This window comes from Scyliorhinus torazame, chromosome 8, assembly GCF_047496885.1.
Source record: "Scyliorhinus torazame isolate Kashiwa2021f chromosome 8, sScyTor2.1, whole genome shotgun sequence".
NCBI lineage: Eukaryota > Metazoa > Chordata > Chondrichthyes > Carcharhiniformes > Scyliorhinidae > Scyliorhinus > Scyliorhinus torazame.
Genome location: NC_092714.1, coordinates 271177726 through 271200272, shown reverse-complemented (window position 1 = coordinate 271200272; position 22547 = coordinate 271177726). Strand labels below are relative to the sequence as shown.

Sequence of the window (22547 nt, the reverse complement as noted above, 5' to 3'; positions counted from 1 at the left end):
GGGAAGGAGCAAATTGACAATTGATTCAATCCTTTTATGCTCAAATCTCGCATTTACCATGCGTGATAATCGTACCCAAATACATCACTTTGTTTTCCAAAATTTGGGCCTTTTTGGGTTTACTTTGCATCCAATTTGCTGTAGGAGTTCGGACAGACGCTCGATGTGCTCTGTCTTGGTGTCTGTCTGCAGTAATAGGTTGTCCACATACTGGACCAGACATTCGGGGCGAGAAAATTTTGATAAACCATTTGCCAGCTGTCGGTGCAAAATGGAGGCTGTCGGTGGAAAATGGAGGGGCAGTTGTGGAATCCTTGTGGAAGGCATGTCCACGTGTACTGCTGACCTTTTAAAAGTGAAGGCAAATTTGTATTGGCATGCTTTTGTCAGTGGAATGGACCAGAATCCGTTACTGACGTCCAAAACCGTAAAATATCGTGAGTTGAGTCCCTGTTTGAGCATGGTCTCGGGACTTGTGGCTACTGTGGGGGCTGCTGCGGGGGTGACTTTGTTGAGTTCCCGGTAATCGATGGTCAGTCGCCATGATCCATCGGGCTTTCTCACTGGCCAAATCGGGGCATTATTAGTAGAGGCTACTGATCTAAGTATGCCCTGCTCTAATAAGCTGTCGATAACTTTTGAGATTTCTCCCTCTGCCTCTTGGGGAAATCCGTATTGCTTTTGGGGTCTAGGGTCAGGTCCTGTGATTTGAACGGAACCAGTCATCCGGCGACAGTCGTGTTTGTGGGTCACGAATGCTGTCCTGTGCTTCTGCAGAACTGCCCTAACCTGCTTGTCTGTGCTAATCGTGGTCGGGTCAAACCAGAAATCGCCAACTGCACTAATCTTGTTTGCATACTCACCTACTGTGAGCTTTGCGGTTGCTCTTGCGGATTTTGCCATTTTCCAGACACATTGGTTTACTGGATCAAATGAAAGGTGATGGGAGTTCATAAAATCAATGCCCAAAATGTGTTCTGCTGTGTGGGGTAGATCGATTAAAACTATAGGGTGTTTTGTCGTAATATTGCCAATTTGAATGGGTACAGGGGCTGTGATGTGTCCCTGCTGTGAGTGGCCTGTGAAGCCGCTGAGGGTGATTGTGGCTGTCGTGGGCCACGTGTCTTTTTGGAACATGGTGGAGGAATTAATTGTGGTGCGGGACCCTCTTGTGTCCCAGAGAAATTCAATGGGCTGTCCCCGTACTTTTGCTGCAACTCCTGGTCGGCCGGACCTATCCCAAAGTGTATCGCAGACACAGGTGGGGAAGCCCGAACACCGTCAGTCAGTTCCGTTCATGTCTGTCTGGTCTGAACGGGTGCTCTCACTATGTATGGGCTCTGTCCTATTATTCAGAGTGCCTGCCTGCTGGGCTCTCTGTGGCTTTCGTGGGGCAGTGCACTCTCGTGCAAAGTGACCTAATTGTCCACAGTTGTAACACACCTGTGGTTTCTGTGGGGGGCTGTTCCTGCCTTCATTTACCCATGCGGGGTTCTGGTGCGTCTTAACTGTGTGGATATCTGCCTCTGCCTGCTGTTCTTCGGGTTTCTTAATGACGGGTTTGTTTTGGACAGATTGTCCCGCTACTGGGAGCAATCTTTTTAAAACCCACTTTTCATTGTGCGCTTCCTCTGAGGGGTCATAGTTGGCGCAGGCCATTTGTCCAGCCTCTGTGGCATGGGAGATAAGGGTGCGGGTCCATTTGGCCATACCGTCTTGGGACAAATGGATGCGTTCTAAATTGCCGAAAAAGGCTGTGAAATGAATCCACAGTTGTCCAGCAAACGCTGTGGGGTGTTCTGTCTTTTTCTGCCTGCACTTATTCAGGCCTTCTACTGGGCCACCTCTGTTGTAACTGATCGCATCGAGGATCGCCATGTGCATCTCTGCAAGGGTGCCTCCTACATTCTGTGGGTCGGGAAGGGCTGCTACGACCGAAGGGTCTAAGCTCAAAACTGTGAGCTTCACTTGCTCTCACTCATCCAGGCCGTACATGGTCGCCTGCTGCTTTACTCTAGCAAAGAAGTGGTGGGGGTCTGAGGTGGGGAGGAACGGTGTGATTTTCTCGCACGCGTCCCGTAATTGGGTCACGGTTAAAGGGGTCGTGTAAAGGAATTCCGCATCTCCATCCGATGTGACTGTGCGGTGGGTGGTTACTGGATTCATGGGAACCTGATCTAACTGCTCTGTGGAGGGTTGGGGTGCTTTTCTTTTTTGGGGCTTTCCTTGCGCACATGTTCCCTGAACATACCTATGCGCGGTTTCATTTAATTCTTGCCAATCAGGGCTGTCTTCCTCATCTAATTTGGATACAAAGGTGCTCTGGAACCCATTTTGTACCGAAAGCAAAGACTGCAGCTCCGTGATCTGCTTCCTGCATTTCGCATGATCTAATGAACTTTGTCTGTGCTCCGTGGTAGCAGCATGGAGTGCTCTTAACGCTGCTTTTAAATCGCTGTACTGCCTTTGCAATGCCTCTAGCTGTTTCTCTGTCTCTTCTCTTACTAGGACTGCACGTTGCGTGTCTTGATAGGCCTTCTCATACTGGGTTTGGAAGCTGCTCAGATGCGCTAGACAAGACTGGTGTGCCCACTTGGCATCATCCACCTCTCCGTCCTTTGCTGCCAACTTCCCTCTCAACTCTATATTCTCGATCTCGCTAACATCGACCTTGCTCATTCGCTGTGTCTCCTCTATCTCTTTGTGGAGCGTCCGAGCGACCTCCTCTGTGCCTCGCAATTGTGCCAAACTGGACACAATTGCCATCGGCTTGCGAGCTATCCCTAAGCTTTTCTTATGGATCTCTGACAGGTTCTCCCACCAAGTATGTCCTCTACTCCCGGGTCCTGTTTCCTCATTATCACAGAATTCACTCCAAAGGGGCCATCCTTTCCCTTTGAGATATTTCCTGATCTCCTCTTCCCAAACGGGACACTGACCTACTCTACTGCTGGTCGCTGCGACCACGGATTCTTCAGGGTTCATGAGGCGTTGCATTGCCTGCATTGCCATCTTTCCTCTCTAAGTACTCTCTTAAAAGTTGGAACGAGGGGTACTAAGGCGGTGCTGTAATTACGGGTACGGTTTTCGCTATTTTCCGGAATACAAACTTCCGACAGTTTTTCGCAACAAAAATCTATCAGTTTTACCTTATAGCCGTGTTAGTTACGCATGCATTAACACACTTCCGAATTATGAGGATTGATCAGAACTGCTTGAACACTTGTGGTTCTTCTGTTCCCAATTGGATTCTAATTCAAATTTTGGGTTCTCCCGGAGTGGTTAGGCCACTTCTAAATCGGATCCCGTCAGGATGTCGCCAGTAATATGTTGCTAACTTTGGTTGGCTCTTAACTGTTGCGCCCGTTGTATCTTTACTTAATTTGCTCTGTTTCTATACCCTTTGCTCTTGAGTCGCCAGGTATCTTTATGATACCGGCACGAGGTTCAAGTTCAAGTCCTGATCAATAACTCAACACACCAATTAGTAAGATTCAAATCAAAACACATTTATTATACACAGTAAATCACTACTCACGCATAAACTCTACTTTCTAGACTATTCTCTATCACTAAAAGGCCTATACTTAGCTTCGGAATTGGCCCACCAGGTCAGGGGAACAACTGGCCTTTCGTTCGATCTGAGTCTGCAGGATTCAAAAGCTGGTATGGACTGGTAGCTAGGAGCGCCTATCTCGTAGCGTGCATTGACTGGAGACTTACTTGGTTGATGCGGTAGCTTGGGCAGTTCACACTCGAGGGTTGATTTGCTGCTGAGTGACCCTGCCAAGTAGGACGATTTTAACTTGGGGTCTCTACTTTATAGTCCCCAGAGGCTTCCTGCCATTTGGGGCGGACCCCGTACCTGGTTCCAAGTGATTGGACTATGTTCCGATCACTATGTTCGATTTCTCCAATACTGGAGTTGTTCCTTGATCGCTGGGCGGTCCTCGAGTGTCCGTTGGCCTTCCTTTGCCTTGGCTCCTGCTGGCCTTATTCACCTTAAATGTTTCCATTGTACCCGGGGATCGCTCATTAGTATGCAGATGGCTGAGAGTTTCAGTGCTGTCTGGGCTTTTGCAAGTTCTAATACACAGGATTTCTGTACTTGCTAGTTTCTGCCTGCGTTGGATGAATTTCCCTGCAGTCTTTGCGGACCTCCATTTTAAGTCGGAAGGTGGCCAACCCAGGTGGCTACACTTTCCTTTTTATACATCTTCAATTCTTCTGACAGTTTTTTCCCCCAGGGTGGAAGAGTCAATTACATGGGGACATAGGTTTATGGTAAGAGGAGATATGCGAGGGAAGCTTTTTACACAGAGGGTAGTGGGTGCCTGGAACTCGCTGCCAGAGGAGGTGGCGGAAGCAGCTACGATAGTGGCACCGTGACAAATACATTAATAGGATGGGAATCGAGGGATACGAACCCATGAATTGTAGAAGATTTTAGGTTCGATGGACAGCATGGTCGGCGCAGGCTTGGCGGGCCGAAGGGCAACTTCCTGTGCTGTACTTTTCTTCTTTGTTCTCACAATTTTATTCTTGAAACAGAAAATAGTATTCCTCATAGTACCTGTACTGGACATTGCTTTCATGTGCACTTAATAACTCCTTCAGAGACTTATTTTCACTTAAATATTGTAGGTCAAGCAACTGGGTACAAAGGGGGACGAATGAATGTTTAAAACAAAGGTTTGCTTTAAAATGTCCTTTGCACAGGGAGCTGACCTGTCAATCCTAGCTGAAACCTATTTCTATATAAATGCTTTGTTCCATGCTGCAATCTAAATAAGTTATACACATGGATGGGCAAGCACTGGCCTTAACTTTTAAAAACACATTTTCCATTAACTTACCATTTGGCTTGAAAATCCACCTTCGTCTTCATAATACATAAGCACTATGTGCATATGTATTGAAATGACAGATTCTGCGGAGAAGACAATCAATTCTACAATCAACTATTTTGGGGTATGCAAATGTTGAATGCGCAAGTTATTTAGATTGTCTACCATGTAGGGGTCCACTGGGAAAATAACGTGATTAAGTTAATAAATTAAACTGGAAATGCTGGAAGTACATACCAGGTCAGTCAGCATCCATAGAGAGAGCTGATGAGTTATATTTCCGATGTAGCCCCTCTGATGGGCTTTTCCAGGGAGAATCAGAGTACATGGACAAATTGACTTTCAAACTGCTTAACAGCTATTGCATTAAATAAAATATTTTCAGTGACACAAAGCTGTACAAAGGACAAAACAATATTAAAAATGAAGAATGGGGAGAGCCATAGAAGAGGTCCACATACATTAAAATAATCAAGAATAGAGAAAGGAAAAAAGGAAGCCACAAGTGAAACAATTCTGAAAATAAATTTCAAGCAAAACCTCTTCTGTGGCCCTGTCAGTTGTAAGATGAGAAAATAGATGAACGCCACAGGCTTGAGCTTTTACCTGCTCTATGCAGAAACTTGTGTAAAATAGGTTGGCAGTATTAAACCTGGACACCAATATTGCTTTAAACTTACTTGGCAAACATGATTAAACATTATGTTGGTCTTTAAAATGTAATGAGCCGACCTTTTCTACAATACCTTGGCGGAGCCTATATAAAGAGTGCAGATGTGCAGCCCAGATATGCACGATATCCACAGTCTTGATGCTTTACTTGTGTCTCTGGGGCATTTCCAGAGATTGGGCCACAAACTCCTGCTCAGTGGCTATGATCTCAAAACACTTGGAGGAATGAAATGGGAAGAGATGTAATGATGGTATTTAAGAATGTTAAGAATGGTATTAAAGAATATTTACAAAAAAATGAGGTTGGAGGTTCCAGGGATTGCCTTCAGGGCTGAGCTGGATTACCCACTGAAGCGAGCCTTGAACAACTCACTTGCAACAAGTAATCTTTGAGGGGACCTCTGATTGTCCAGGGACAGTCGTCTATATCATTATTTATTCGTTCATGGGACGTGGGCATTGCAGGCTCTGCAGCATTTATCGCCCACCCCTATTTGCTGTTGACTCTGAACTACCCATGTAGGCCAGACCAGGTAAGGATGGCAGATTTCCTGTGAACCAGATTTGTTTTTACGACAATCGACGATGGTTGTTTCATGGTCATAATTAGACTCTTAATTCCAGATTTTTTTTTTTTTTACTGAATTCAAATTTCACCATCTGCAGTGGCGGGATTTGAATCTGGGTCCCCAGAGCTGGGTCTCTGGTTTACTAGTCCAGTGACAATACCACTATGCCATCGCCTCCCCTTGAGCAAGCCATGCTTAATGCTTGTCACTTCCATTGGAGCCAAGTGGAGAAATGATGCTTAAAACGTATTGAAACTCATTGGAAAACTTTGTCTTGCCACTTTCCTTTTTTGCGGTGCCATTTTAGTCCACCACCTGTTATGTAAAAGGTCATATTGGTGCAGCCTAATTCATCCTGTATCTTCCTTGAAATAGATTTTTAATGCCCCTAAGCAGCAGTAACGTAGTCAGGAGTATCGACATAGACCTGAGACCTGGATAAGATACTGTTTGTTGCATGGCTTCTTCCTGCCTACCCAATACTTTTAACGTCCACTGTCTAAAGCAGGAACATTGCATTAACATTAATTCACCTACTGTAAATATTGTAGACTGTAATGATAATTTGTCAAAATTATGGGATTGGTCTTAGATATATCATAGAATCCCGACAGAAGGAGGCCATTCAGCCCATCAAGTCTGCATTGACCCTTAGGAGCACCCCACCCACCGTATCCCTGTAACCTCATCTAACCTTTTTGGACACTAAGCGGCAAATTAGCATGGCCAATCCACCTAATCTGCACATATTTAGACTGGGACAAAACTAGAGCACCCAGAGGAAACCCACGCAGACACGGGGAGAATGCGCAAACTCCACACAGTCACCCAATGTCTGAATTGAACCGGGGTCCCTGGCACTGTGAGGCAGCAGTGCTAACCACTTGCCAACCCACTGTGCTGTGGCATGGTGTAGCTTCAGAACGTAGACCAAATGTTCCCCCTTGTAGGGCAATCTAGAACGAGGGGTCACAGATATAGGTTGGGAGGTGGTAGATTTTAAACTGAGATGAGGAGGAACTACTCGCAGAGGGTGGTGAATTTGTGGAACTCGCTGCACCATAGTGTGGTAGAGTCTGAATAATTAAATGATTTCAAGAAGGAGATATGTGATTTGACACATTGATGAAGGTCGGGCAGTGGATGTGGTGTATATGGATTTCAGTAAGGCATTTGATAAGGTTCCCCATGGTAGGCTCATTCAGAAAGTTAGGGGCATGGTATACAGGGAAATTTGGCTGTCTGGATACAGAATTGGCTGGCCGAAAGAAGATAGCGAGTGGTAGTGGATGGAAAATATTCCGCCTGGAGGTCGGTGACCAGTGGTGTCCCACAGGGATCTGTTCTGGGACCTCTGCTCTTTGTGGTTTTTATCAATGACTTGGATGAAGAATTGGAAGGGGTGGTTAGTAAGTTTGCCGATGACACGACGATTGGTGGAGTTGTCGATAGTGTCGAGGGCTGTTGCAGGTTACAACAGGACATTGACAGGATGCAGAGCTGGGCTGAGAAGTGGCAGATGGCGTTCAACCAAGATAAATGGGAAGTGATTCATTTTGGAAGGTCGAATTTGAATGCTGAATACAGGGTTAAAGGCAAGGTTCTTGGAAGTGTGGAGGAACAGAGAGATCTTGGGGTCCACGTACATGGATCCCTCAAAGTTGCCACCCAGGTTGATAGGGTTGTTAAGATGGGGTATGGTGTGTTGGCTTTCATTAACAGGGGGATTGAGTTTAAGAGCTGCGAGGTTTTGCTGCAGCTTTATAAAACTCTGGTTAGACCACACTTGGAATATTGTGTTCAGTTCTGGTCTCCTCACCATAGGAAAGATGTGGATGCTTTGGCGAGGGTGCAGAGGAGATTTAACAGGATACTGCCTGGAGTAGAGGGCATGTCTTATGAAGAAAGGTTGAGGGAGCTAGGGCTTGTCTCACTGGAGCAAAGAAGGAAGAAAGGTGACTTGATAGAGGTGTACACGGTGATGAGAGCCATGGATTGAGTGGATAGCCAGAGACTTTTCCCCAGGGCGGTAATGGCTGTCACAAGGGGACATAATTTTAAGGTGATTGTCGTAAGGTATAGGGGAGATGTCAGAGGTAGGTTCTTTACACAGAAAGTGGTGGGTGCGTGGAATGCACTGCAAGCGGAGGTGATGGAGTCAGAGTCATTAGGGTCATTTAAGCGACTCTTGAACAAGCACATGGACAGCAGTAAATTGAAGAGGTGTAGGTTGATTTGATCTTAGATTAGGATAAATGGTCGGCACAACATCATGGGCCGAAGGGCCTGTACTGTTCTATGTTCTCTATATATTTCTGATTTTTAAAAAATGGGTTAAAGGGATATGGGGAACAGGCAGGGAAGTGGATTTGGGCAGGAAAAAAATCAGCCATGATCTGATTGAATGACAGAGCGGGCTCGAAGGGCCTATTTCTGCTCCTAAATATTATGTTCTACTTTCTACATTATATTTAATTGAAGTATAGGAAATCTGTTAAAGATTGATACCGCCATGTTCTTGATTATATTTATTTTGCACGGGCAGCACAGTGGTGCAATGGTTAGCACAGCTGCCTCACGGCGACGAGGTCCCAGGTTCAATCCCGGCCCTGGGTCACTGTCCATGTGGAATTTGCACATTCTCCCAGTGTCTGCGTGGGTCTCACCCCACAATCCAAATAGATGTGCAGGGTAGAAGAATTGGCCACTCTAAATTGCCCCTTCATTGGAAAAAATTTATTTTTCCAATGGATACTCTAAATTTATATTTTTTTAAAAATATTTATTTTGCGCAGGTTGAATATTTTAAATGAATACATAAAAGTCATGTTGAATGAATAATTGTGTGAGTAGAGTTTGATCTTACTATTATGTTCTCGTGTTTAAAATATTGTTTCAGGTGAATTTGAAACCTCTAGCAACGGGTCCTCACAAAATTGAAGAAATAAATGCGAGAGAAATTTCAACCAGAAAATTGGTAGTATTGGTCCATAAGAGCCCTATGCCACCACAAAAGGAAACTGTATCGAGCGATGTTGCAGGGACTTGGACGATTGATCATAATTACAACGCTGTAAAACCAGAAAAGACTCTGATACCCACTTCAGTTTTTTACAAATCGTGTATGTATCATAGCAATTTTCAACATTCAGTTTATTTGCCCTTATCTTTATTTTCCCCTGCAAAAAACGGTCTAGCTGGAACAAAAGCAAAACACCACGGATGCTAGAAATCTGAAATAATAGAAAATGCTGGAAATACTCCTCAAGTGAAGCAACATCTGTGCAGAGAAAAGCAGTTTAACATTTTAAATCCTTAACCTTTTTGTCAGAACCGATCAGCTCGGATGAAAAGTCATAGACCTGAAACATTGATTGTGTTCCTCTCTTGACGGGTGCTACCTGACCTCCGTATTTCCAACATTTTCTTTTCTTTCAGCCTAGCAAAGCATTGTTTCTATATTCTTGAAGAATTGGTAAATTTGAGTGACCCATATGCATTCCTTAGTTATTATTGACTCATGCCTTCATTTAATATTTCATCCATTACTTTTTTTCCCAGCAAAATATTTTCTTCACTTCAGTAATTTCTGCAGTAGATTACCCTATTACCCAATCAAAAGACCAATTCGGAAATCTGCTTCCAGATCCCTGTCAAAGCAGGAGTTGTATGAAAACAGTGTGGTTTATGTCCTCTGATTTTTCCCTTACTTGTCTTCGGAGGAAGCACCAAGATTATGGTTGGTATCTTCTCAGAGAGATCTTAGAGATTGAGATAGAAATTTGTACGTGTAGCTTCACGTGGAAGCTTTCATTCTATTTCTTATGATATTTTGCCCAACCAACACACTGCATCATTGCATGCTTATCTATTGAGGTTTCAGAACCTTTATTAGTTACCCTTTTGGACAAAGCCAGACAGGTTTGAATTGAGAGTTCTAGTGCATTGTAATGCACTTAAGTTTAAAAACTTTGGTGAATGATTGAGTCTTTCAGTAGCTTCTCTTTTGTAGTAACATGTTAATTACACTACAATAATAATTGTTGAACACAATGAACTGAAACTGAATAGAGCACAGCTTCTCATAGTGCGCAGCTTTGCAGAATGATGGAAGGAAACACATTTTTAGTAACTGGTTTAAAAATTATAAGATAAAGCTACCACCCAACAGGTCAGTAAAATATTCATCTGAAGAGCTTTATAGATCCACTAAATACCAGTCTTGATCTGGCTACTAGAAGCAAATACACCTGGCTGAAGAGCATCCCAGCTGGCCAAGGCACTGAATCACCATGTTGTCCTGATGTGGAACATAATGGCCTTTTCTGGACCAATGGCATAATTTTTCATAGCATGGTAACTATGGGGGAAACCGAATACGTAAACAATCAAACTGCTGTTGTAATTACAACCCGCTTTTGCCCACCAGTATTGGTGCTCCAATGTATCCATGGAGCATGAGGTCGGGAGGTGGGGATGTGTAAAATTGCAGAATGAGGAGGCTACGGATGCATTTTCTACCAAGTGTGGACATAGCCATTTATGATGGGATACAAATGTAAGGTTCTCAACAAGCGTGTATATGCTTAATCTCCATGTGCATCTCTAAATGCCTCTAATAACATTAGTACTTTGGATTTAGTACTTGAAGGTCAATGGGATGATGTAATGTGGCTTTAGGAGGGATACATACTTAAACCTGTACAAGTCAAAAGGATTTTTAAATTTGTGTCTCTGCTGCTCTGCAGGCCTGATAACCAAAATTCAGCACTCTCAGGACTGAGACCATTTTGGATTTTCACGGATTATAGACATCCAACCTGTACGCTGCACAAAATTAATAAAGACCCTTTAATTCAATAAATTCCCTGAAATAAAACATACCCTGACAGTGATACAAACCCTGAACAGTGGTTAGCATTGTTGCTTCACAGCGCCAGTGACCTGGGTTTGATTCCGGCTTGGGTCACTATCTGCGGAGTTTGCACGTTCTCTTTGTGGCTGCGTGGATTTCCTCCAGGTGCTCTGGTTTTCCCCCCACAAGTCCTGAAGGACGTGCTGTTGGTGAATTGGACATTCTGAATTCTCCCTCAGTGTACCCGTGCAGGCGCTGGAGTGGAGACTAGGGGATTTTAATGTAAGTCTACTTGTGACAATAATAAAGATTATTATTATTACCTAAAATGCATCCTGGAGCAGGACCAGCGAGTCATTTCAAAGATGTTTGATTTTCAGATTGCTGAATTTTGGGTATTGTATCTGTAGCTCGTGAAAAACTGTATTAGTGATGGACATTAGTGCTGCTAAGTAGAGGCTATTCACCACTCAAGGAGCCAGCAATACTGTTCTTGCTTATCATCTGTTCATGCTGATCTTCACATTGCTGCAGAAGAGTAGACACAGCGTAAGCGGTTCATCAGAAACTCAAGGCCGATTTGCATTACAAAATTTATTTCTATTGCTTCCTTCTCCCTTGATCGTTAAGTACAGGTAAGGTGGTATTCTTGTTTCAGTTCAACCAGTTAAGGGGAGTTAAAAGTTGGAAATACAAGTATCTTTATCCACTCTATATTTATTGTAGTCAATAGACTTTTTCAGTGCAGATAGAGGCCCTTCGGCCCATCATGTCCACGGTGACCATCAAGCACTTAACTATTCTAATCCCATTTTCCAGCGCTTGGTCCGTACCCTTGTATGCAGTGGCATTTCAAGTGTTCGTCTAAATAGTACATAGAACATACAGTGCAGAAGGAGGCCATTCAGCCCATCGAGTGCACCGACCCACTTAAGCCCTCACTTCCACCCTATCCCTGTATCCCAATAACCCCATCTAACCTTTTTTTTTGGACACTAAGGGCAATTTAGCATGGCCAATCCACCTAACCTGCACGTCTTTGGACTGTGGGAGGAAACCGGAGCACCCGGAGGAAACCCACGCACACACGGGGAGAAGTTGCAGACTCCGCACAGACAGTGACCCAAGCCGGGAATCGAACCTGGGACCCTGGAGCTGTGAAGCCTCAGTGCTATCCACTTATACTACCGTGCTGCCCATAATAGTACTTAAAAGTTGTTAGGGTTTCCCCACCCCTCTATCACCTTTTCAGGCAGTGAGTTCCAGATTCCCACCACCCTCTGGGTGAAAAGGTTTTTCCTCGCATCTCCTCTAAACCTCCTGGTTTTGACCCTTGCACTAAAGATTTTGACCCCTGCACTAAGGGGAAAAGTATCTTTCTGTCCACCCTATCTATGCACCTCATAATTTTATACATCTCAATCAGGTTCCTCAACCTTTTTTGCCCCAGGGAAAACAACCCCAGCCTATCCAGTCTCTCTTGATAGCTGAAACGATCCAGCCCAGGCAACGTCCTGGTGAATTTCCTCTGCACCCTCTCCAGTGCAATCACTTCCTTTCTATAGTGTGGTGGCCAGAACTGCACCCAGTACTCTCAACTGGGGCCCAACCAGTTTTATACCGCTCCAGCATAACCTCCCTGCTCTTGTATTCAATGTCTCTGTTAAAGGCAAGAATCCCATAGGCTGCCTTAACTACCCTATCTACCTGCCCTGCTGTCTTCTGAGATCTGTGAACCTGTACACCAAGGTCCCTTTGATCCTCTGTACTTCCTAGGTTCCGATCATTCATTGTATATTCCCTTGCCTTGTTAGTCCTCCCAAAATGCATTACCTCACAGTTTTATGGTTACATTCCATTTGCCATTCTTTTGTCCATCTAACCAGCCCGTCTATATCGTCCTGTAACCGAAGGCCTTATTATTTGCCACGCCACCAATTTTTGGTGCCACCTGTGAACTTATTGTATCTCCTTCAGATACAATAATGTAGATCATTATTCTACATCCAGATCATTAATGTATATTACAAACAACAAGGAACCCAATATTGATCCTCGTGGAGCACCACTGGACACAGGCTTCCAGTCACGAAAACAACTTTCAATCATCACCTCTGTCTCCTCCCACTGAGCCAGTTTTGGATTTGGTTTGCCTAATTGCCCTGATCCTATAGGCTCTTAGTCTTTGCATCAGCCTCCTTCTCAAAAGCTTTACTAAAGTCCATGTAGACTACATCAACCGCACTACCCTCACCTCAAAAAAATTCAATCAAGTTTGTACGGCATGATCTCCCTTTGACAAAACTATGCTGACTTCTTGATTAATCCTTGCCTCTCCCAAGTGGAGATTAATTCTGTGTCACAGACTTTTTTCCAGTAATTTCCCTATCACTGAAGTTAGACTCACTGGCTTGTACTTCCCTTCTTGAATAATAGCACCACATTAGCTGTCCTCCAGTCCTCTGGCACCCCTCCTGAGGCCAGAGAAGATTTGGAAATTATTGTCAGAGCCGCTGCAACCTCCTTCCTTGCCTCTCACAGGAACCTGGGTCTCATCTGGCCCTGGGGATGTATCCATATTTAGGCCAGTATTGTGAAAATGTTGGATATCTGGCACAGGGAACAAGGGGGAAGTAAATAGGTGCTGCGTAGCTCATGGTAACCACTAAATGATATATGTAAAATTTATGATGTACTCTCTGTAAATCTACAATGTGAGAGTACTCCAGTATTACAACTGGGAACCTTTTTATAGAGTTCCTGATTGCCATTTGACAATTCAAAAATATTCCCTGACTTAAGTTCTCCCCAGGATTGCGCGGGCAGTTTGTTTAAATACACAACCTCTAATTTTTTTTATGCGGCCACGCGCATGTAGTTGTTTAAAGGGGTTGGCTTGTGTGCGGACTGCATGGGGACTTGCGGGTTTCTTTGCAGCCAGGGATGAACCATTATTTCAGAATTTTAAGTTCAGGATTTTCTTATTGTTGACTTGCATTGATTTTAATATTGTTGGCAATGTTATTCCTATTCTGCAACTTGGTCAACACTCGGAGACTGATAAGCATATTTTCTAATACAAATATTAAAATGTCATTAAAACTGGATTGAAAGCCAACGCAATGAAATGACATGAAGTCAGTATCTCAAGTGCTTGATTACTGCTATAAAATCTGGTACTTGAGTGAGCTTCTTTACCAGTTTTGCATAACACCATTAGTGAAGGTTCTGGCTTTGGGGGTGATGGGGTGGGGTGCATGGAAGCAGCTGCAAGAGAGTGAGAAAAGTTGTCACAGATCTGCACATCATTCAGCCAATTGAAGAGCAACATTAGCATCTATTGAGAAGAAGTGAATGTCTAGATGATCCAGAACCTGAAGACGTCAACAGGAGGATATGGGGTAAGCAAGTTGTCACGGGCTGGAACTAAAAATATTCAAACATTTTAGTTTTGGACTTTCAAAAAGGTACATTTACCTCTTATATTATCATCGTCATTTGATCTGTTGAATTTGCTGTTACACATAAGTAGCGATTCCAAGAGATGGTGGGGGTGGAATAATGTAGCAGTTTTTCTTTTTAAAAATAAATTTAGAGTGCCCAATTCATTTTTTCCAATGAAGGGGCAATTTAACGTGACCAATCCACCTACCCTGCACATCTTTGGGTTGTGGGGTGAAACCCTCGCAAACACGGGGAAAATGTGCAAACTCCACACGGGCAATGACCCAGAGCCAGGATCAAACCTGGGACCTTGGCACCGTGAGGCAGCAGTGCTAACCACTGCGCCACCATGCTGCCATTCTGTTCGCAGTTTTTAAACAAAATAATGTTTCCTGTAAATTATGACGAGAAAGCTCCAGAAGTGTATCAGAGCAGCAAAAGGCACAAAATTCATATTGACTTTATAATGTACATATTACAAAGAAACAAAAGAAAATTCATTTTCATTTGGGACGTTGAGCTGCATTTAAAAACATGTCCATTGTAGAGAAATCCAGTTTTGGCTTTATAAGAAGGTTGGACAATTTGAGAGATAGCTATCGCAAATTCTCTTTGCAGTGTATTACTGGTATAATTCATTGGTACATAACTTCATTACATAATTTATTGCGTAATACAATAGCGTTTTAATTTTTGAATAGGTATTTGTATGTTAATTAGAACACAAGCTTGCATGTGCGCTAACAGGAAGGAAAAGCAGTTACATTCTCCCAAAAGAAGAACAATGCAGTATTGCAGGATTTCTCAATTCCGCTTTCTCCTTATTCAGAGCACTTGGCAACTTTCAGATACATTTGTGTTTTTCCAACCATTCACATGCAATCAAAATGTTCATGGACAGTTTTTGATTTGATTTAGTATATCATAGTGACATAATTAACTATTAAAAGCTACAACTATTCTATCTTGCTTTCATTCCTTTTGAAACTGGTACGTATGGGGCAGCACGGTAGCATTGTGGATAGCACAATTGCTTCACAGCTCCAGGATCCCAGGTTCGATTCCGGCTTGGGTCACTGTCTGTGCGGAGTCCGCACGTCCTCCCCGTGTGTGTGTGGGTTTCCTCCGGGTGCTCCGGTTTCCTCCCACAGTCCAAAGATGTGCGGGTTAGGTGGATTGGCCGTGATAAATCGCCCTTGGTGGCCAAAATTGCCCTTAGTGTTGGGTGGGGTTGCTGGGTTGTTGCGATAGGGTGGAGGTGTTGACCTTGGGTGGGATGCTCTTTCCAGGAGCCAGTGCAGACTCGATGGGCTGAATGGCCTCCTTCTGCACTGTAAATTCTATGATATATTTGGGAATTTAATAAAATGGACAACAGCTTTTGAACCCATTTATTTGAGATTAAAAGTTTGTTTCTAAGGGAGTAGCTAAACATAATCAAATTGAAGCAATTGTAGTTGCAATTTTCTACATCATTAAAACATGAAAAGACTTCAAGTTGGGCCGAATGGGCCTGTTTTCAATGCTGTAGACCTCTATCTTAACCATTTTCCACACTTAATTTCTTGTATTATGGCTGCCCTCCTCCACCCTGGCAAGCAGAAGCGAAGAAAGATATGTTCCAGGCTTTTGTTAATGTTGGACTTGAGCTAGTGGCTTTTTAAGAATTCTGATTTTTTTTTTTCTTCCGTCCTGCTGACATTTGAAACATGCACCTGTCTGAAACGTGTTTGTTGGTGCAAAAGCACCAAAATTAGAATTCTTAGAACGCTTTCTCTTAATTTTTACTGAACATTAATGGAAAATATTAGCCAATTATGAAATTTTGTCGTCCACCAAGAAAGTAATTTGCAATAGATTATGTTGGCTTCCCATTATGCAGGAGTAGAATATAGGCATAAAATTAGAAATCTTCTGCGTGGGTCTCACCCCCACAACCCAAAGGTGTGTAGAGTAGGTGGATTGGCCTCGCTAAATTGCCCCTTAATTGGAAAAAAAAAGAATTGGGTACTCTAAATTTCTATCAACATTAAAAAAAAAAAAAAAAAAAATTAGAACCTGGAACGTTTACACTTTGGACGATCATTCAGTCCTGTGCGCCTATGCAAGCCTTTTGCTAGATCAAACTGAAGCTAATCTCACTGTATCACTCGTTCCTTCTCGTCCTGTATTTTCCTTTGATATCTGTGCTTCCCAGTTATGGCCTCAGTTTTAATCATCACATCATTGGCCATAGTGTCTATAACTGCTAAGCTTTAAGGTATGGAATTCCCTCATTAAACTTCTCCAAATTTCTATTTTTTCCTTTAAGACTCTTCTTAATATCCATCTTTTTAACTAAGTTTTTGGTGGTTTGCCCTGATATCTCCTTGTGTGTCTGTCTCAAATTCTGTTTGTTGATCCTGTGAAGTGCCTTGGGATGTTTTACTTTGTTAAAGGTGCTATGTAAATGCAAGTTATTTCAAATATTTATCATCTATTCCCAACTATATCTGCCTCAACCACTTTGATAAATCATTCTATATTTCATCAACTCGGCGTGAAGTCTTTCTCTCAATCTCACTTAACTTTCTTTGTGGCATGAATCACATTTCATCGATTTTCTTCTAGTTTAAACTAATCTTTCCCATTACTATCAAACTCCTTTTTAAAGGAAACTAGATCCGATCTCCTCTTAACCATAACAATCAGTAAATGTAATTCTCGCATCTATTCTGATGGCTTCTCAACACTTGTATCATTCTGGTGATTCTATGCAACATAATCTTTAACGTTCGATAATGGCGCAACCAAAAACTGAACACCGTACTCTTTCCTTTTGTCTAACCATTGAGTTAGTACAGATTGACGATGATTCCCAAGCCCTATCTATGAACCATTTTTAAAAATGCTTTATCTATCTGCACCCAAATGTGTCTAAGATCCTCCTCACTCTTCTGCATCATTCCATTGTGTTTATATTCGCATTCCTTAGATTTAGATTTATTGTCACGTGTACAGAGGTTCAGTGAAAAGTGTTGCTCTGCATACAGTCCATACAGATTGTTCCATACGTGAAAACACATAGGACATATGATAAATACACAATGTAAATACATAGACACCGTGTGAAACATACGAATATAGTGCTACAGCAGTAGAGAAGACGCATAGAGATCAGTTGAGTCCGTAAAAGGGTCATTCAGGAGTCTTGGCAATAGCAGGAAGAAGCTGTTTTTGAATCTGTTAGTGCGTGTTCTCAGACTTTTGTATCCTGCCCGATGGAAGAGATTGGAAGAGTGAATAACCCGGCTGGGAGGGGTCTTTGATTATGCTGCCCACTTTCCCAAGGCAGCGGGAAGTTTAGACAGATTGTTTGTCATCTTAAAATATGTAGTATTGGTAGTGGAAGTAAGATAGTGTAGTGGTTATTTTATTGGACTAGCAATCCAGAGGTCTGAAGTAGTAATGTTGAGTACTCCAGCAGATTGAGAACTTCAATTCATTTTATGAAATTTAAAAAAATCTGTGATTAATAAAATTCACTAGGTTGTCATAACAAAACTGTTGCAAAGATGCCATTTAAGAATGTAAACCTTCCGCCCTTTACTGGCTTGGCCTTTGCTCAACTCCAGCCCCACAACAACAGGAATGTCTCTTAACTGGTCTCTGAAGTGGCCTAACAAATGACTCGGGTCTTATTGTTTTAAATGCACGGTTCTGAAAATTAATTGTATCTGCCACAATTTGGCCTATTCTGTCTGATGTTTTATAATTCTCTATACTATTTGCAAAGCTCGATTTACTTGTCTGCAATCTAGCACAGTGGTTAGCACTGTTCTATGTTGCTTCACAGCGCCAGGGTCTCGGGTTCAATTCCCGGCTTGGGTCACTGTGTGGAGTCTTCACGTTCTCCCCGTGTCTGCGTGGGTTTCCTCCGGGTGCCCCGGTTTCCTCCCACAAGTCCCGAAAGACGTGCTGTTAGGTGAATTGCACATTCTGAATTCGCCTTCCGTGTACAGGCGCCGGAGTGTGGCGACTAGGGGATTTTCACAGTAACTTCATTGCAGTGTTAATGTAAGGCTACTTGTGACAATAAAGATTATTATTATAAAATTACTATGATCAATTTGGAAGAGGTGGTGGAAATCGAATTTTGAATATTGAGAGAGCATGTTCACAAAAAGTAATTCAGACCTGTTCAATAAGATCTCATACAAATTTATACTCTCATTTCAGAAAGTTGATCAAGGTGAAAAGGTTTATCTTGTACAGGTAGAACAATTGCATTGAAATTGCAAATAGTATCTCGCCCCCAAAGCATTGATTACTCTGTAGATTGAGAATTAGCGTATGCAGTTAAAAGGTGTTCAAGCTACAACGATTTACATTTTCATAGTACCTTTCACAGAACCAAGACCCGTATTGAAACAGCATCGGCTAAAGATGATGAGCTAAATCACGTTAGTCAGAGGACTAATTAAAAGCTTGCTCGCAGAGGTGGATTTTAAGGACGATCCCAGGAGAGTTGGAATAACTTGGGGAAGAAATTCTGTCGCATAAGGCTTACCACAGTCCGATCATGAGGAATTACAACAGACCAGAGTTGGGAGGAATGATAATTTATTTGGGATAAGCCGCGAATGTGGTGACAGTGATTGGGGGGGGGGGGGGGGGGGGTGATGTGATCATGAAGGGATTATAACTCAAGGCTGTGAATTTTAAATTCGAGGTATTGTGGGAGTGCACCCAACTGGACCAGAAGGTGAGCAGTTGCTTTGCTTCCAAGCTTCTGCCAAATTTTCTTAACATGTGCTTGACATCTTCCTCAGCTAGTGTATTGGAAATTGGACTTCATTTGTGGGAATGTGCCATGAAATCATGGACTACAACATCATTGCCAGTGCACTCAGACTGGGCAGCTAGTTCTGTTGCAGAACTTAACATAAAACAAAACTAATTTATATCTTCAAAATGGGTCCTTGATCCATTTATGCTTTTTATTGTGTATCCTTAATTTTGAGACAATATGAAAAGCTTTGATATTCAAAATGCCCTCATCGCTATTACATATCATTCCACATTTATTTATTAATTTTTAAAAAAATGTTTTTAAAATATTTTTTAAATTAAAGTTTTGCAAAGTTTTTCATAATAAATAGTAATAATCCTAACACAGCAAAATAGAGTGAACATTAACATAGTGCAAAAAGAGAATATACAATAGCAATTGACTAGACGTGACCCCATGCGCCTCAGTCTTCCCACACCCTCCCAACGGAGCACTCACCCCCACTCCCCTATGGGTCGCTGCTGCTGCTGGCGTTTTAATTTTCCCTGAGAAGCCATCGGACGGTATTATGCCCCCGCTCAACAGCAGCAGCTCTGTACACTTGGCTAAATTATTTGCACACGTAAGTAGGCATCTGTTCATGGTGTTGTCGTCCCTTGCTTCTCCCAGACGGAGTTCGCTGCCGTTGTCGTCTCGTCCCGCTTCTGCACACTTCCACTTCTGCGGCCCTCCAGTGTTCTCTGTTCCTGTGGACGTTAAGTTTGTTAACGTTTCCCTGCCTCCCCCCTCCCCCTCCCTGGCTCTCTATTGTTCCGTCTCTTCCCTCTAGCCCCCCCCACCCCCCGTGGCTTGCCTTTCCTTTCTCTTAGATTTAGCTCCCCCCTCTCCCGGTCTATCTCCCTCTCATGCTTTGGCTACTCTCCCCTGTTTCTTGGCTACCTGGCTATTCTTTTGCTTGTTTGTTGGCCACAGACAGGTCTTGGGACAACTGGATGAATGGCTCCCACGTTCTGTGGAAGCCGTCGTCTGACCCTCGGATGGCGAATTTGATTTTCTCCATTTGGAGAGATTCCGAGAGGTCGGACAGCCAGTCTGCAGCTTTGGGTGGTGCTGCTGACCGCCAGCCGAACAGGATTCTACGGCGGGTGATCAGGGAGGCAAAGGCAAGGGCGTCCACCCTCCTCCCCAGGAATAGATCTGGCTGGTCTGAAACCCTGAAGACCGCCACTTTCGGGCATGGCTCCACCCTCACCCCCACCACCTTGGACATTGCCTCGAAGAAGGCTGTCCAGTACTCCACAAGTCTGGGGCAGGACCAGAACATGTGGGCGTGGTTGGCTGGGCCTCCTTGGCACTGCTCACATCTGTCCTCCACCTCCGGGAAGAATCTACTCATACGGGTTCTTGTTAAGTGGGCTCTGTGTACCACTTTTAGTTGCGCCAGGCTGAGCCTTGCGCATGTGGAGGTGGAGTTGACCCTATGCAGTGCTTCGCTCCAGAGTCCCCACCCTATTTCGATCCCCAGGTCCTCCTCCCAGTTCATTCTTGTTGCGTCCAATACGGTGTCGGCCCCTTCTACCAGTCGGTCATACGTGTCACTACAGTTTCCTTTATCTAGTATGCTTGCGTCCAGTAACTTCCACTAGTGTCTGTCGTGGTGGTTGTGGGTATGTCCCTGTCTTCTTTCGTAGGAAGTTTTTTAGTTGCAGGTACCTTAGCTCGTTCCCCCTGGCTAGCTGGAATTTCTCTGTCAGTTCGCTCAGTGTTGCGATCCTGCCGTCTGTGTATAGGTCCCTGACTGTCAGTGTCCTTCTGTCCTGTCCCCACCTTTTGAAGGTGGCGTCAGTCAGTGCTGGCGTGAACCTATGGTTGTTGCAGATGGGAGCTTTACCCAACATTCTGGTCAGGCCAAATTGTTGCCGTAGTTGGTTCCAGGACTGGAGGGTGGCTATTACCACCGGGCTGCTGGAGTGTTTTTTTGGTGGGGATGGGGATGGGAGCGCCACTGTGGCGAGGGCCCGGAGGGAGGTCCCCATGCAGGAGGCCTCTTCCGCGCGCACCCACTCGGCTTCTGGCTCCTTGATCCATCCCCTTATTCGCTCGGCCGTCGCCGCTCGGTGGTAAAGTTGTAGGTTTGGGAAGGCAAGCCCCCCCCCCCCCCCCCGATGTTGTTTTTTGTAAGACCTTCTTTGGGACCCTAGCATTCTTCCCCCTCCATACGAACACCATGATTAGTTTGTCTAGTGCTTTGAAAAAGGCCTTGGGGATGTAGATCGGGATGGATCTGAATAAGAAAAGGTACCTGGGCAGCACGTTCATTTTGATCGTCTGGACTCCCCGCGAGGGAGAGTGGCCACATTTATTTATTAAACATTATTTTTGAAGACTGCAAGCTCAAACCTAACACACTTGTTTTACCTTAATATGCAAAACATTTCCTTTGATTTCCATGAAGATCAAGTGGCATCTTTTGTGATAACTTTTGTTCTTAAAAGTAGGATTAATGCCCATGTAGTGTCTGTAGTTATAAACTCAGCTTAAAAGTCTGCTTTAAATTGGAATTAAAGCAGGTTTATTGAAAGGTTTCTCTTTGACCTCTAGGTTATTTTGTAAAAATAAATTGAGAGTACCCAATTCTTCTTTTTTCCTAATTAAGGAGGCAATTTAGCATGGCCAATTCACCTGCCCTGCACATCTTTTCAGGTTATGGGTGTGAGACCCACGCAGACACGAGGCGACTGTGCAAACTCTACACAGACAGTGACCCGGGCTGGGATTGAACACGGGCCCTCGGTGCTGTGAGGCAGCAGTGCTAACCACCGCGCCACCATAGATTCCTTTTAACATGGAGCATACATTGAACTGACTGCTGGACAGTTATTTATGTTGCATTTAATATTTTTAATTACTGAAAATAGGTAAATATGCCGGCAACATGAGTGAAAGAAACTTGATCTCTTGTTTGTATCTACATTGGGAATTTAATTTGCTTTCCAAACTTCCCAAGGGACTTTCAACAGTCTCTTGAAAACCTGAGGAAGTGAATAGGTAATGGGAAGCCATCCTGAGGTTATGTTAATAGATTAAGGTATAATATTATAAATTTCATGGCGTCAGTAAAGGAACTTTTGAAAGGTTAGTGCATAATTTGCCTCGCATGTTACTGAATGGCTTGTCCTTCTATAGTGACAGACATGAGATTCTGTTTTCAACATGATAGCACTTACATAATCATAGTTATGAAATGGATTTATTCTAACTTCAGGACCTTTTTTGGAATGGATGCCACTGACTTTTTTTAAATGCTCCAAATTTTCAGCTCTTCTAATAATGTATAATAAATATACAAGATGGACTGATAATTTTACAAATAAAGCACTGGGTGTTTA

General features: G+C 43.5%; 1 protein-coding gene across 8 annotated transcripts in view; it reads left to right on the top strand.

Annotated features, from left to right (window-relative positions):
* LOC140428638 (death-inducer obliterator 1-like) overlaps positions 1-22547 on the top strand; it is a 208984-nt gene that overhangs the window by 113335 nt on the left and 73102 nt on the right. For all 8 annotated transcript variants that reach the window (XM_072515307.1, XM_072515305.1, XM_072515306.1 and 5 more), the window contains one exon: positions 8988-9210. In XM_072515307.1, the coding sequence (XP_072371408.1) occupies positions 8988-9210 (223 nt within the window). The remainder of the gene's footprint in view (positions 1-8987; positions 9211-22547) is intronic.